Here is a 17,562-nt window from a genome sequence, read left to right as displayed (position 1 = left end):
ACGTTCATGGATGGTAAAAATTTCAAAAAGTAGCCTCCAACAAAATTCAATTTTCATTAAATTTTATAAAATCCGCGGACATTTTTATTTTTGTTTTCCAGTGTATACAAAGAGAAAATGTTCATAATTGAAATTGAATATGAGCGTGAAGCGCCCTGAAGCTTAGTTAAATAGAAAAAAGCTGAGAGGAAAACAAACAGTTTTCTGCATACATGAAGACAAGAGAAAATAAAACTTTAATGCAGAGAGATATTTTGCTTATATTTTATTAGATTTTGGCAACCTCTGCACTTTATCCTTCTATTTTCTTCTTGGAGTCGTATCTTCATTGTTTGAATATATTTGTCATATATTCGTTCAATCATTTCAGATTTTTTGTCAGATGGACGCCAGATTAGTTTTTTAATCATCCGTATTTGATACCATTATAAAATAGAAGTAAAGGAATTGAGTTTTTGCCGCAAACTCTGATTTTCTAATCTCTTTATCTTTCCAACCCAATGTCTTTAGACCTTAGATATTCTTTTATGTCAATTAATCTAAGTTTGAGGCATCAAAGGTTTGTACACTATTTTGGGGGTTGTGGCATGAATTATGAAATATTTAAATAAAATTTAGAAATTTATTTTACTTCTATATCTCAATTCTCCTTTACAGGTTCCACTACACATGCAAGAAACTGGTTAAATGAAATAAACTCAAGATCTGTATTCTCTGTATTTTCTGCATTCTCTCTATTCTGCTTCAGGTTGAAGATCTCATCTAGTTCCGATTTATTAATCCTTGCTCCATAGTTGCTGAGTATGAAGATAAGGTTGGTCAAATTTATCCTGCTCTTCCCTCTAGGGTTCAGAGCTCTCCAACATGTACCTTCAACATTTTAAGTAATATATCATCTTAAAGAGAGTGTTCACGAAATTAGACATTTTTCGGTCGCCAAAAAAATTTATTTTCATAATTTGCTCTGATATATTGCAAATAATGTTACATATTAACCCAGACAACTTTAATTTTTACTTAACACTCCCTTTAATACGCTTGTAAAAGTGTTGCATTTTCCCTTTAAAAACCATGATTAGCTTTTCAGAAAACTACTTTCTAAATTTTCAGATATTATAGACTTTTAAATCCCACTATAAAATTTTACAGTGATATGTAGATAAACAGGGTTACCCAAAAAGGATGAGACTTCAGAGAAGAGTGTGCGGAATTTATTAAGTTCTTTTTACATTACATTTACGCTTCCCTGAATTTTAAAACAAGGTTTTCTTCTTTTGTAAACCAGTAAGAATTTGAAGGAAGAAGATCAAATCTAACATTCAGATCGTCAAATTGAAAGATATCAGGGTCCTCTTTTTTTTTTAAAGAACTTATAAAATAGTAAGTCCACCAATATGGAAATAAAAAAAAAAACGTGAAGATCAGCCACCTGTGCCCTGAGAACAAATTGGTTGCATTTTTTTGAAGAAAATTCTGTCACAAAGAAGATTAAGGACATGAAAGAGGTTCTGAGGTATGAGGAGGTAGGTTTAGGGGGGAAAAGGAAAATTGGAACTGGTCGGAAAGCTGAGAAATTACCTCCTTCAACAGTGAAACGTCCGATAATTAAGAAGCTGTACAAAAGAAAGAAGTGTCCAGAAGAAAAATTGCATTAAAAAAATTTCAAAGTAATATGCTCACATAACTCTTCAATTGGATGATGTCAAATGCTGGAGACAAAAATCATGTCCCCAGCTCGCCCAGGGTCCCAGGGTAAAGCTAGCAGAGCTAAAGGAACAAGAACTTTACGCACACACTTTTTTCCTGATTTTGGAGCATCTTCATTTGTTAATGAAATATATAAATTTATATTTTCCCCTGAAGGTTAAGGGCATTAATGGAAAAAATATTTTTATACATTCCCAGAGACAATGTTTCTCACATTTGTCTTAAGTCAAAAGCTTATCACCCAGAGAAGCTTTTAATATCGCTTGCCAATTCTAAAAGGGAAATTTTCTGCCACAGACTGTTCAGACTGTTAAAAATTAAGCTTCCAAAAGCAACTGATAACAATGTTTCTCTCACACGCACCTCTGACCCTTTAGTAAAAGTAAATTCAACCTAAAGTCTGACCCCGTCAAACTTGACTGGCTAGTCCTATTGAGTGTCTGCTTCATTTACCCAATGTCTTGGTGATACAGTACAAACTGGGATCGGAAAGGTTGACCCGGCTCGGAAATTCAAATGTACTACGGCTGCCCGTGCTCAGGAATCTGAAGACAATGAATTCTAAGCTCAATAGCGTTATTGAGATGTGTTTACAAATTCAACAGTGTAAGTTTGAAGATGAATGAGTAGCGTGAGTGTAAGAACGTTTTTTTCTAAAGTCTCAATTTATATTGAACACCTTTTAATATTGAAATCTTGTATGTTTTCAATCATAACACTTCTCATTGAAAAGAAAAGTAAAGTTTTGATAAATTTGTTTATCTCATTTTAATGCGTTTTCATAACTTGAGGAGCTACGAGGTCACAAAGACGCAAAGGTAATTAGTTTAAAGTTGACCACCTCTTGTTTAGTTTGCAGAGCACCTTACCTAGATCCTGTTCCGGGTTCCAGCCTGTCATCAATGATGTCATTAAATCAAAAAACTCGTCAAAATCTAGAGTTCCATTGTGCTCAACATCAACCTTAATTATTTCTTTTTTTACACCATGAACATTGAACAACGATACTGTACACTTAGAGCGAACAAGAAAATTGCACGTGTTGTCACATAAATTTCTCTAGAAGAGGATCTTAAATTCATATGGTGTACTGACCAGGGGGCGGAAACGTCATGTGCGTGTGTGTCTGTACCAAAAGAGTGGGTGTTAGTTTAAAGTACCAAAGATGTGTACTGTAGGTATATAGAGTACATACGAATCTCGGTATTTGTACAGTCTAGGAGAGTACATTTGTCTATTGTTAATTGTTTAAACTTAGAAACAAGTTTAATATACATGTAGCATATTAATTATATATTTAAGTCAACACTATAAGCCAAATGTTCATTCAAAGAATATAACTTGATTAAAGTTTACAACAAATATAGTCGTTATTTAAGTTTAATTATAATTGACAACATTGTTCTGCAATTTCCTTGACTGTAATCATGTTGTGTGTCTGTACCAAAAGAGTGTGTATTAGTTTAAAGTACTGGTCTGCAAAGCAGTGCAACTCATGCCAGACCAAAGCCATTTCCTTTCCCTTTATTCCTATTCCCTGGTACTGTCCCGCTTGGACTTATTTAGTCTGTATGTGTACTGCACATCAGCCCAGTACTTGAATAGAACTAGAGTTTACAGTGCTGTAATTAATTTTTTTTATAAATCATATGGATTAATTTCTATATTGTTGGATATGTGAGTTGTTTGCAGTATTTTTTAGCCCATAAACGAACACTATACAATGGTGTATGGGACATAGATGAACATTACAGAGACAGGACATTTTATAGATAGGACATTTCATGGACAGGAGATTTCATGGACAGGACATCTCATAGACAGGATTTTTGTTTTATAGATACGTCATTTCATGACACGATAATTTATAGAAAGAGAAAAAATAATGGTGAAACAGATTCTTAAAAATTTTTATAGATAAGGTAAATTATTTTATTTTATAAAATAAACTGATAAACTGTTATTTTTAACGGTATTATAAGAAAACTAGTTTTTCTTTGTGTATCATTTGTCATTGTCTTATCTATGAAACATTTTTCTAAGTAGTGCGTGCAAAGTAAATACAAGCTGATCGTGAGCATGACTTAAAAGTTCTAAAACCTTCTTGAAAACTAATACTCCTTCAAGATTTACTAAGTAATTATTTAGAATTTGGCCTGATTTATATTTTCCACAATCCTCGTAGTTTTCTAAGTGTTAGAGAAGATATTTTCGGAACGTTCAAAACAAAGCAACTAATCGACTGTAAAAGCTAATTAAAAAATCTGTTTGCTGGGACACTCTGTATGTTATTTTATTGTGTTGTTACTAGCTTTTATTTTGTATATTATACATATCATTTACGAACGTCTTGTAGTTTGAAAATTCAAATATCCTATATTTAATCTATTGTACCGTTATGTGAACGAAATAAATCTATATTTAAAACCTCTTCGCTCATATATATATATATATATATATATAGCCAGAGCTATCCAAACGGCTGGACCGAATTGGCTGAGATTTTTTTTTCAAAAATCAAAATTTAGTTTTTTCAAAAAATCGTTTTTTTTCTGGAAAATTTAATTTTTTTAATTCCACGGGCAACGTCGGGCACTTCAGCTAGTATATAATAATAATAAGATAAAATTGAACCTGAGCCAGTAACTTCCACATCTCCTGCTCCGTTGGGTTTTGTCCAAGAACCAGTAAACAGGATCTTCAAACAGGAATAATATTATATCAGAGCCAGGGTATTAACTCTTTTAGTATTGGTTTTGTAGCGGATTTGAATGAGAACAACTCTAATCAATTTTGAAAAAATTTGGCAAGTTTACATACAAGGTTATTCACAAAAATGAGACTAAAAAGACGACCAAAACTCTCTTTAAATATGACGATCTGAATCTTAGATTTGGTCTCCTGCCTTCAAACAAGTCTTTTAATGGTTTACTCAAAGAAAAAAGCTTTTTTTCAAATGCATGGCAGCAGAGAGATGTAGGAATAACAACTCTCAAGTAACCATGTATATGGTCACGTGGATTTAACGGTTCTGTCAATATTCGCGCCAGAAAGCTGTGACTTTCGATCACAATGTGACCCATTAAAAATAATTTTTTAGCCTTTTTTCTTGGGTACATTTGTCGGCATATGCATTTTGAATGAAAAAGTATAGAATAAACAAATCTGTAAGGTAAAAGATTGTTGAATTATAGACAAAAATACGTTTGATTTCAAACCGAATGCTGCACACTCTGGTTAATCCGGGGTGTGGTATATACCTGAAATGCCATAAATCTATTTTGATAGATATTTACAACATTAAAGGGACTGTTAACGAAATTTTAAGTTGTTCGAATGTCATGTCCAATTTACAACGGTACCCTTAAAAGCTTTGCCTAAAGTATCAATAGAATAAATATCCATGATTTTGCTTCAGACACTATGGAGAAGTTTTCATACAGTTAAACCCTAAATATATTAAATACATCGAAAGAATTTATGAAATGTCGTCTTGAAAATTTTTCAATGGGTTTTATATTATTTTACGGAAATGAATATGCGGGAACAGTTTTAAAGAGCTTCAGATCATTATCATTATCAGAAAGTGAAGAATACGGCATTTGATAAAGTCTTTCGATGTATTTAATATTTAGGGTTTATCTGTAATTATAACACTATTTTTTTATGCATAAACTTATGTGTTTTACATTTATTAAATGATTCTAGTTTTGATGTTAGTTTTATATTTTGACAAGATTTTAGAAATATAAAGAAAATTCTATTAGTAAAAATCCCTCTTTTTTACTTTTTTCATTATTTTCATATTATTGTGGATTTAAGTTTATTTTTGCAAATTTCCGGGAAAGAATTCATAAATTTTTTATTTTTTATTTTCGACAAAAATGTTGCTAATCTAGTTATATGAGGCTGCATGAATACTGGATGAAAATCAAACTTTGAATTAAACGTAAAATATTTTTTTACGTTTTCTCTGTTATAAAGTGTTTAATCTCACCTCTCAGCTTTTATATATATAAATAAATCCTATTAAATATATATATAATATAAAATTTTTTAAAGATTCAATCACAGAATCACAGAAAATTGGCAAAATTGTAATAACTAGATTCACAATATTTAGTTCTGGTCTAATTTTAAGGAAAAGTTATTTAAATTATCTAGTTCATTTCTTCTTAGTTAGACCTGAGCAGAAAATTGCGAATTTTCTTATTACAATTTTGCAAATTTTCTGCAATTCTGTGATTCAATCTTTAAAAATTTTTAGATTTTAATAGAAATATTTTACACATTTTTGTTTTTCTGAACTTTTGATTTTGAGAGAAAAAAGGTTCGCGGATTTTTTTAGGCCATTGGAGTACATAACAAAATTTACAAATTTTCAAAAAATATTGAAAAAAAACACCAGACAGGAGAGTTGCACAAAAAACATACAATTTTTTACCAGGCATTGCAAATCACAATTTTTTTGAATTGGCTGAATTTTTTTGAGGGAATCCATGGGTTCCGTGGGGGGTAACTAAGCTAGAAAATTTGATTTTTTAATAAACTATTTTTAAATTCCATTTTTTCAAAAATTCGACAGGCATTTGAGCTAGTCTTACATAATGCTTTGAAATAGGAAGACAACTGTTAGAACTCAAGTTTTGATCTTAAGTAGTCCTATGAATAAAAAACACACCCAATTCACTCAACATGCAGTTTTTGCTTTATAACAACATCAAATAAACATTAAAATGTTTAAATATTGTCTTGCTATTTTACAGATTTTAGGTTCTCTCACCTTAATTCAGATTTGGTCATGAAACCCTTTCTGTCGGAGTCATGAAGTAAAAATGCATCTTCAAGCCTTAACAACATAGTAGTTTCTGTTTAAGTATAAATTTTTTTTAAAGAAATATTTTATTTTGATTTTAACAATATTCTTTAAATAATTAGATGATAGCAGGTGCAAATATTTTGACATTTCTATATTTCTTGTTCTCCATTTTCTTCTTTTTTGTGCATTTTTCATCATGTTTTGGCTAATTTTGAAAAAAAAAAATAAAACAATTTTGGGACATCCCAGCAGTTGCAAGGCTGGTAGTTCAGAACTATTTGGAGATGCTCCTGCATTACTATTTTAATGAACTCTGTTCTGTTCACACATGTTAGTCAGCATCATATTTCCTGGCTGGACGGAAGGGGAGGGGGGGGGAATCCCCATTTGCCCCAAATCAGTTACTCCTTTATTCTTTTCTTCTTGTTTTCTACAGTTTGAGACCTCTCCAAGTAGTTCCCTGTGACATTGAGTTATGGAGCAGGAGAGGAAAAAGATAAGAAAGTTTGGAGGAGGAAGGGTATGAGGGATTTCAGTAGAATATCCCTTCTTTCCTTCGTTTTAAAGTGTTGCCCACTACGCGGCATTTTAGGTTACCATTACAGTTGCACCGCCTATGCAAAATGGGGAGTTGAAGGCTTAAACCGCATCAGGTGGAATCTTCCACAGTAGTCCAGTCCTCACAGCCAGCAGAGAAAAAAAACTGTATAATTGTGCATGGCTTCTAAACCTATCAGGGGTTCTAGTTTTTGAGTTTCATTTTTTTTTGTTTCCTAGCAAGAGATTGGGGGTGGAAGAGAGAGAACCCACACTTCTTAACTGTTTAAATCCTTTGTTTCCCTACTCCCCTGTAGGATGAGTCATGAGCAATTTTACGCAGCGCTCTCCTAACTGTGAAACCAGGAGCCACTATTGGCAGGTCCGATCCTTGCCGATAGCAAGTTTCAACTGGTTTAAGAAAAAATAAAAGTTGTTTTTAAACTTGGCGGAGAACATTTTTTGATAATTCCACATTTGTTCTGTGATTTTTGTAATTCAAATTAGAAAAAAGTTTAAACAAACACCGCAGATATGTAGCGAGTGTGCTTGTGTAGCTGCCTCTAGGTGCTGCTGTAATTGTGGTCAGTGTAAATGGTTTAAACGCCAGTAAACTCAGTAGGAAAAATCAGGTAATGTCAGAGTTCCTGTTGAAATAATCAAAATATAAGATCCTGAAAACCAAAGTTAAAATGTTAAATATGAGAGTGAAATCTTAAGTTATATGCTCAACTGTTTTGTTTTGAGATGTTGGATAGGTCAATCTGCTGAACAATCCAGAGTTTATTTTAAGAATGCACGGAGTGAGGATTTAGGAAAATTCCCGAAAATTCCAGAAAAAATTCTTGAGTTGAAGCATTTTTTAAACACAAAACATGACAAAAAAATCCAACCTTTGATAGTGTTCAAGACTAAGATCCTGGTTCTGCACTACAGGACTGATCTCCAGATCTCTCTTGATATTATCCTCTCGTTGGAAGGATACAACCTCAAGGATAGATTTGATCAATCTCACAATACGGGTAGACTCAAGACTCCGGACTTAATATTATCTGAGGTTGGAACTTTAGCGCCTAAACTATAGCAACAACTGAAACTTTTGATTTCATCCGATTGAGTGTTTAATCCTTTAAAAAAGTTTATACGGATTTTCGCCATCTGTCATTGGTCAAGAGACAATTTTTGTGGCTTCGGATTGATACAACCTTTGGAATTATTTAAGACATTATCTTAATCCGTCGGACTACAAAAGATACGGATTAATACTTTCTGAAAAGATTAACTAAAAAAATTTCGACCTCTCTCACAAGAAAGATTGTCCTTATTATTTAATAGCTAAAGAAACAACTCTCCTTTTCTCCCCTAAAGGCAAATTTTATGACAAATGACCATTAGCCCGATTAAATGTTTTTATTTGGACTCCAAGAAAGTAGGCTGCAAATTGTGACCAATTAAGTTTTAGTTGGATCGAACATGTTGTTGTTCAATTGTTATAAAAAGTATACAAACGTGAAATAAGCCAATAAAAACTTATAATAACGTATTTTTCTTCTTAAGATTATGACAACTTGAATGCTTATGCCCATTGTGAAAAAGTTCAGAACGAATAACTTGATTTTTTACCATGGCGTTTTTTTTTCTGAAAATGATCTTTTATTTATATTAAGTTCCTAAATCTTGAAGATAGTCTGTAAAATTTGATTTCAAAATTTTGTCCAATATTGACCCGCCTAAACAAATAAATTTTTTTGATTTAGAATTTTATTTCGAGCACAGATCACAATAATTAAAATATCAAATCCACAAATACTTCAAAAATCTATTTGAACGATCCCGAATTTTAAAAATGAGGTTTATTTTAAATATAATTATAATGATAATGATCATTGCGCAGAAGAAGAATTTATTAAAGGGAGTGACCGGCAATGTATGGTAGTTAAACTGAGAATGTAGTATTGTGGAGAAAATGTTTAGGATTCATTCACTGAGTTTAAGCACAATTTCGTCTTTTCAAAAAAATCCAGGAAATCTACAGAAAATGTTTGTAAACAATGAGACATCACAGAAACCAATAACTGAATAAGATTAGAAACTTATTTTCGATGATAATAGTTTATTTTTATTTTCTCAACCTGTTCTTTAACAAATAATTAGTTTACTGTAGATTTTTTACTATATATTTCGTCGCGGTTTTTGAATAATTTTTTAAAAACCGATTCTCAACATCATCTCTCAAAAATGAACAATCTATGTGGATTTAAAAGATTAAATTTGCGCTGTTGCTGAACAAATATGCACCGTAAAAACGTCTCATAGGTCTCAAATGATTCCTAAAAAAATTCTCCACATTACTACATTCTCAGTTCAACCACCATAAATTGCCGGTCACTCCCTAACCACTGTATTCCAAGGAAGACCTGTATTTTTGTCTTCTCCAGCTACTCCAGCTGTAAATGTTTTATTGGTTTCACTTCCAACTGAAACGGTTTCGTCCTGGAACACAGTTTCTCCGGATTCGCCTGAAACCCAAGATATGGATCTACCGGATATCTCAGACACGGATTCTCTGGATATTTGAGATCCTGCTGACTCTATTCTTGACCTCGACTTTGACCTCGAGGTCTGGGAAACTGTTCTGTGCGGATGGAGAAAGTTTGCAAACCTGATATCATAATGAAAATTTAAAAAAAACATAATGTCCAGAAAAAATGTAAAAAATTAATTTACCTTGGATCTTTTTCCTCATCAGTCCCATCAATGATATCAGCTCTTGTGATTGAGAAACTGCAAAGTGCACAAATAGAGAAAAGAAAATTTGTAAATTTTTTATGATTTGTAAAATCCTTGGAAAGACTCTCAACCTGGATCTATATAAAACCTCTAATATCAGTTTAACCTGGATCTATATGAAACCTCTAATATCAGTTTAACCTGGATCTATATGAAACCTCTAATATCAGTTTAACCTGGATCTATATGGAATTTCTAATCCGAACTCCAAGATAATATCTTCAAGTTTCCTTGTATCAACACTATCTTTAACGTACTTTTTTCTGTATACAATACTAAAATTAAAGGAGAATAATAAAGCTTAAGTTAAGGATGAAAACCAGAAATTAAGGAGAGTTATGAAACTGAAATTGTTATTGAGAACCAGAGATTAAAGGAGAATGATAAAACTGAATTTAAGTTGAGAATTATAAATTGAAGTAGAATAATAAACTGTTAAGAATGCGAATCTGAGATTAAGGCGAGTTATGAAACTGAAATATTTATTGAGAATCAGAGATTAAAGGAGAATAATGATTGAGAACCAAAGATTAAAGGAGAATAATAAACTGTTTAGATTGAGAACCAGAGATTAAAGGAAAGATAAGGTAACTGTTTAGATTAAGAACCACTGAGTGAAGGAGAGTGATAAAACTGATATTTACATGGAGAAACAGAGATTAAAAGAGAATAGAAAAACTGAACTAAAGTAGAATGATATAATTGAATTTAAATTAAAAATTTAAATAAAGCCGAATAGTTACGTCAAGCCCGTTCTTTTTATACATTCCAATTTTATTATTCTCTTTATTTTTTATCAATGTTCTTTTAGCAAAGGAACTGAGCTTGTGCACAAACTCAAAATTTCTAATTTCTAAATATGTAAAACAATCTGATGATGTTAACCTGTGACATTTTAAACTTAGATTTTGTCCCTTAAAGAACTTATGGTTTGAAATATCAAGGGTCTACACCATCAGGTTGCAAAAATAAAGGGATTAAAAAATCAGAGCCTGTTGCAAATGCTCAATTTTTTCCTGAATGTTTAAATAGTTTCAGAAACATGTAGAAAACCTTTAGAAAATTGTTCTTCTCGTCTCATTTTTAGTTTCTTAATACATGGAGATACAGATTTGAATTTGTAAATAACAACACAAGAGATTTTAAATATTTAATTCAAATTTTCGGAATTTCAAAGAGCGGTAGAACGATTTGGAACAGTACATTATCTGTTACACTTTTATGTAATAAAAAAACTATCCGAAGATTCAATATTTCATTTAAAAAAATAGACTTTTCCACTTGATTTTGATGGAAAAAAGTTTATAGGGTACCGTTGTGAATCGTTCATGACACACTCTGAAAAAATGCTAATACTACATAATACTACGCCGACAATTCCTTTAACAACAAAATCTAGAAATAAAATATTTTCTGTAAATCACAGAATTATTCTCTGATCCTGAATTAAAGGGATTGTACGCGTAATTTCAAGTGACCCTCCATGAAAAGACTGCAATGCCAAATTCACAACGGTACCATGAACATGAGTGAACACTGCAAACTAACCAGAAGGAGAAGGTCAAATTCAATTGATATTACTTTTACAACTTTGTGACTCAGTTACTCCTTTAGTTCTGATTTAACGCTTAAATGTACGAAAATCAATTAATTCTGTTACATATTATGGATTCAAAACATTTTTGTTCTTCTCAATAGCTCTTTGGTAAGAGGAATTATGATTAAAAATATAGAATATTTCAATTTTACTAATTTTACTTTAGTTTGACGTGATTATGCTTTGTCTGATCAAGCATTAATCAATGTTTGTAATTTTGAAAACTAATTATTTTCGCTTCTGGTTTCTTTCCAAAAGTGACTTGCGCCTTCCTATTAGGGAAAAACCTAGAGGAATTATCAGAATTAAACAATTTTAAACCTAGAAACACAACAATAACTGGTCCACATTAATGATTAGTTATAGGTTTCAGTGCTACCGTCGTGAATCCACATCCCCATCTTTGCATGAATGATCACTTGAAATTTCGCTTACAGTCCCTTTAGCATTTCTCACAATTAAGCTTTAGTATCTAAAATGCAAATCTTTTGGGTTCATCACTTCTCTAGAAGCTTATTTTTAAATTAAGATGAAGCAGAAAACCTGTATGACCCCCCCCCCCTGCCTTTAATATATTCTTTAGGTATTTAAGATAGTAAAGGCTTGTAAATACTGAATCTGAAGTCCCGCATTTGCACCGCAGTATACAGTAACCCTAATCTTTATCCTTAATTTGTAATTTAACATGAGTAGTTAGAACAGAATCTGGATGAAGTAAGATAATGTTGTAAAGATTTGAGAAAAAAAATATAGCTGCACATTTTACTATGATTTAGCGCCTTTCCTTTTATGTTTAAATCCAATAAAAGCCTAAAATACACTTCTTAAGTTATAAATAACCTGCCTCTTGACTTAAAAAAAAGTGTCATTCAAAAGTATTTATAAAAAGTTTATCAAAAATTCAACTTGACACCTTCATCACAAAGTGTAATCAGAGCTGAAAACTTTAGAATGGTGGATATCGAGATCAATGCTTGATCCTTCCTTTTTCTTAATATCGAGACTAACCTAATCTTGCACTTGTATCCTGAAAAGTGTATAAAATTCAACCAATCAGAGTCGCGAATATGAACCCGATAAATTAAAATTTTGCGCGCCATTTAAGGTTATATACTCTCTAATTTTAAAAAACCGGTTTTTGATTTGTTCTCTACTATATCCAAGAAAGAACGGTTAAAGAAAAAATCAAAAGTTTGTCCATTGGATACTCAGATTAAGTTATCGAGATTAAGGATATCGCATTCTAAAGTTTTCAGCTCAGGGTGATTCAGCCTTCCCTCTCCCTGAAAAAATTGAAAAAGAATATACCATCACCTGCACCTCAAAGCAACCTCCCTGGTTTATCAACCCATATTACTCTTGCAAGAAAGTAAACATATTTTAGATTTTTGTATAAACATCTGAAACTTTATAAAATCTCTTTTTCTGAGTTTATAGCGCAACTTGATCTCAAATGTTAAACTAAACTTAGTTATACTCAGTGGATTAAGAATTTTCTAAACCTAGTAATATTCAACATATTGTAAACTCTCTAGTATATTCAACATATTGTAAACTCTCTAGTATATTCAACATATTGTAAACTCTCTAGTATACTCAACATATTGTGAACTCTCTAGTATATTCAACATATTGTAAACTCTCTAGTATATTCAACATATTGTAAACTCTCTAGTATATTCAACATATTGTAACTCTCTAGTATATTCAACATTTAATCGGACTTCTATCTGTTGCGTCTATAAGGAAAAAATGATTAAACACGACTCATACCGAAGAACGTAGCATCCTTACAAATTCAGAAACTTGCAATATTCAACTCGGATTGTAAAAACATCAATTTAATTCCTAACAAATCATTCAGATCTTACAACCTATAATTATCGATTTTTTTCGATTAATTTGTATACTGCTATTTGTTATTTCATAATATTATTTATTTGTTTTATATACAATGCACGCAACAGATAGGAGTAAGATTAATAGCAATCGAATATTTTTCGACGTAAGCCTATACCCTTAACCCCTTTCATTTTTTCGCGAACACTCCCTTTAATTTTTGAATTTTCTTTGAATACAAAGGTGACACCTAACATCTAGAAAAAAGGATGCCCCAAACACTATATTCAGTTTTTGTTAAATTATGTATTTGGACCTTACTGACAAAAATGTCTATAATTATTTCTTATCTTCTAGCAGAAAATTAATAAGTTTCCTGTTTCACCTCCCCAGCTGAGTTAATCTAATGATATGCAAAGTTTGGGTTCAGGGTTGAATATTGAATAATGAAGAATAGATTTAACACAATTATTCTTGAAAGCATTGCCAGGCGAACACTATCTGGAGAACACGGATTTGAGTGTGATTAACTAACTAGAAATTTGTGAAGAAATCAATGGTAGAATTAATTATTTCTTTATCATTTTTATATTGAAATTCTTATTCTTTATTAATTTGTTCGCAAACTTATCAAAATTTTCAAATGTCGTCTTTTCAATAAAAGTTTCAGGAAATCTACGGAAAACGTTTGTGAACTATCGAACGTTACAGGAACCGATAACTGAATAAGATTATTTATTTTCTATGAAAAGAGTCAGTATTTTTTTCTCAGCCAGTTCCTAAACAAATAATTATTTTACTTAAAAATTGTTCTTACATTTTTCATCGTCGTTATTGAACAATTTTTTTAAACTGATTCTCAAAATCATCCCTACAGCATGGACAATCCGGGAGGACTTCACAGATTAAATTTACCCTCTTGCTGAACAATTATACACCGAAAAACGTCTCATAGGTCTCAAATGAATCCTAATAAATTCCACGCAGCTTAACTATATACCATGTCGTCTACCCAGTCTCTCCCTTTAACTGTTCCAAATATACATCTCACATATAAGTTTCAGATTTCACATTTGAATTGAAATTTTGCACGTTTTCATTCATATTTCCTTGATGGTAGAGCTAAGAAGAAAAAACTGGTTTTTTTGTAGAATGTTTCCAATTTAGTTTGATTTATATCCTATTTGTCCGTAAAATCAAAACTATTTGTTTTGCTCGAAAATGAGATTTAAAAGGATTTTGATACGACAACAAAGGCAAAAGAACCCAAATGAAAGTAATGAACCCACTTTATTCAAAAATCCTCTAAAAAATCTCCATTTTTAGAGGGACATTTCCGATTAACAACGGTACTCTTTAAATCTTTGTCATGATTGAAAAAGAATGAAATATTGTTGATTTTCTATCTAAAAAAAATATTTCCTTCAAACGTTGTTTCGCTTTTAAAGTGACTTGCGGATTTATTTTGAAGAAACAATGAAGGATTTTCTGTCAAAACTAACAACGTTTTAATGTAGAAAAAGAACAATTTATTCCTCATTGCAGTTGAATCAATTCTGGTTTGTGAATCGAACATGCCACTTATTTTTAAATACGGGGGTCACTTGAAGTTATTTTATAGTTTCTGTGCTCCAGGGTTTCATTCATTTCAGGTTTATGGAACTCATTTTATCTTAGAAAACATAAAGAAAGTTTCTCAGCCTTCGTAGTTTGTAATTCACAAATCCGGGAGATAACAAGTTAGAATTTGATAATAAATATTGTGTTGGGATAGTAGGTGGGAGCTTATTCCTACTTGAACCTGTTGAGCCCAGGATACACGGAACAGTAGACAGGGTAGACCCTGAGACCAGTGGATACCTAGAGTTCAACATGAACACACAAACCTGCATTGTTTACATCCTTTCACTGTATTGTGTATACTATACAACTTAGAATTCAAATATACTCCACTCCTAGCTCCATTCACTGATTATTAAATATCCAATAATAAGACTTTGGGATATCCGTTATAAAAAAGGTGACCGTGAATGGGTTTGATTTTATTCTTGCTAATAGTTATTTTGGATGACATGGTTTATTGTTATTTTGGATAACATTGTTTATATATATTTAATTGTGACGTATTAAGTGTGCAATGTGTAAATAAACCATAACTATGGCGAACAGTGATTCCACATCACACAAGCCGGGCCTTCCTAACCTTTCTGCCAGGAAAACTCCGATCTTTGTTTACAATCTTGTTTTTGTTTCGATACAACATTAGTAGCCATTATGGCTATTTTTGAAGAAGTCTCAGCTCTCTCCGCCTTGACTTCTACGGAATAATGATTGATTGTTTGTTTGTTTGTTCACTATTTCCAATACGTCACAGGTGTCCCATTCACATGATAGGGTAGACAGAGAGGGCAAAGCCCTCTTTCTTAGTAATAAAGCACTTTCTGAAATTTTTTTTTTTTTTGGGGGGGGGCAAGTGTTCCGTTGCCACTCCCCCTGCAGTTACGGCCCAGTCTACGAAAGTGTTTTTGAATGTAATCATGGACAGGAATTTGCACTGCGTGTAATCTAGGCAACTTAAAGGTGGTGGTGCTCTCTTCCTGGAAAATTTTGGGGGGGGGGGGCATGGCATACCCCTCTCCCCTGGAAAAGTTTGAGATATAACTATTGGGAGAGGGAACAGCTTTTGGCTCCATTTATTGAATTTTTAGGATAAAAAGCGCCCATTCAACTTTGTCAAATAATTATAATAAAGTTGAATCATAATTTTAGTTGTATATTTATTCTAAGAAACAAATAAAATTACGACGTAAAAACTCTTTCTTTATTATTTTTTAAAAGTTAAATTTTGAACTTCTACCTTTTATCTTTGTTGACACTTAATTTACATATAATGAATTTAACTTAAGGAAAACTTTATTGACTGGCGCATTAGTATAAAATATGACGCAATTCACAACTTCTAGATAAGTAAGGTATAAAGATGTTTAAATCATGAAATTAAATTTTAAAAAGGGGAGTGCATCACGGATAGGGGACACCGACACAACTGTTAAAATAATTACGCGCAAATAAAAAAACATATATTCTACACCTGAAAATGCTGGGTGGGGAGAAGAGGCGAGGAATTTGGTGTACCCTTTAATTCTCTCTAAAAGAAAAATTGAGCTCATAATATTTTTTATAAACTGAATTAATTACTGGCTGATTAAAGCTTTCCCCTCTCCCTATAGTTGCCCCTGAAGAATTTTCAGGGGGGTAAATTAAAGTTTCTTTAGAATTATCAAAAAACTTATGACGGTCTATGTATTTATATATCTGGGATTCACTGTAGAAAATGCTAGAAAGGAATTGAGTCTTTGTCACAAACTATAATTTTCTAATCTCTATATCTTTGCTACCCAATGTCGTAGACCTGAGATATTTCAAACTATGAATTCTGTTAGATGAAAGAATCTAAGTTTGGAATATCAAAGGTTTATTCCATCAGGTGGTAAAAATATAGGTATTAGAAAATGAGAGTTTGTCACAAAGACTCAATTCCTTTACATTGAACAAAGTCACAAAAACTAAATATTTGGAAAAGTTCCACTGGACTTTGATTGATTACATAATTTTTTCTGATGTCTTCAATCTTCATATCGTTAGACTTATTTCCAAATACTTCCTTTTACCTTATTTGATAGATTCCCCAATAACAGAAATAGGTCCCATTATTATATAATAAATAATGCTAGCTTAGAAACACAGCCTTGTCCGGAGATCTTTACAATTTTTAAACCAAGCTTTTAGAACCAAATAGATTATCAAGTACAATAGGTGGCAACAGAGAAATGGACCAATTATTCATGACGTCACAAGTGTCAAATATAACAAGGAAAACAATATTTCTCACATTAGTTGACATGTTTTCTAAGATTAAATAAAAAAGTGTAAAACTAAAAATAAAGAACATATAAAATTGCACTCATTTCACTGTGATTTTGTCGGACACAAAAACTGAGTTGACACTGCAGACGTAAGAATAGACGTTTCTTTGAAGAACTTTATTTGTACTGAGAGTGTACAAATTCTATTGTACTTGACAATCTACTTGGCTAAGAATATTCATGTAGTTCCACGAATTCCACAATTAATTTCAGGCAAATTGGTCAAAGGGGTTCATGAGTTATGATCGGACATACAAACAAATAGACAAACAAACAGATTTCACTACTTTATGTATATAAATACCATTTCTTAATTTTTTTAGATTTCAAATAAACTAGATGGATTA

The 17,562-nt window shown here is 31.8% G+C and overlaps 1 protein-coding gene across 1 annotated transcript; it reads right to left on the bottom strand.

Moving 5' to 3' along the window:
- Nucleotides 1-608: 608 nt before the first annotated feature.
- Nucleotides 609-11,124, bottom strand: LOC111702966 (calcium-dependent protein kinase 1). The gene is made up of 10 exons (XM_023474796.1): nt 10,907-11,124; nt 10,030-10,099; nt 9,791-9,847; nt 9,481-9,725; nt 8,734-8,793; nt 7,957-8,104; nt 6,491-6,556; nt 4,342-4,405; nt 2,577-2,670; nt 609-870 (listed from the first exon to the last, which is right to left on the bottom strand). Exons 1-10 carry the CDS (start codon nt 10,932-10,934, stop codon nt 641-643), a joined length of 1,062 nt encoding a protein of 353 aa, XP_023330564.1. The 5' UTR covers nt 10,935-11,124; the 3' UTR covers nt 609-640.
- Between the last annotated feature and the right edge of the window lie 6,438 nt (nt 11,125-17,562).

This window comes from Eurytemora carolleeae, unplaced genomic scaffold (genome assembly GCF_000591075.1).
Source record: "Eurytemora carolleeae unplaced genomic scaffold, Eaff_2.0 scaffold522, whole genome shotgun sequence".
Classification (NCBI taxonomy): Eukaryota; Metazoa; Arthropoda; class Copepoda; order Calanoida; family Temoridae; genus Eurytemora; species Eurytemora carolleeae.
Note: the sequence above shows the minus strand (reverse complement) of the source record. Positions and strands in the feature narration are given on the sequence as shown.

What these genes read in the sequence shown, in the direction of transcription:
- LOC111702966 (XM_023474796.1), bottom strand. Translation starts at nt 10,934, where the DNA reads ATGAGACGAGAAGAACAATTTTCTAAAG. An exon ending in AGTCTTGAACACTATCAAAG is followed by an intron (nt 6,557 to 7,956) that starts GTTGGATTTTTT and finishes TATGTTGTTAAG; the next exon opens with GCTTGAAGATGCATTTTTAC. An exon ending in GAACCCGGAACAGGATCTAG is followed by an intron (nt 871 to 2,576) that starts GTAAGGTGCTCT and finishes AAAATGTTGAAG; the next exon opens with GTACATGTTGGAGAGCTCTG.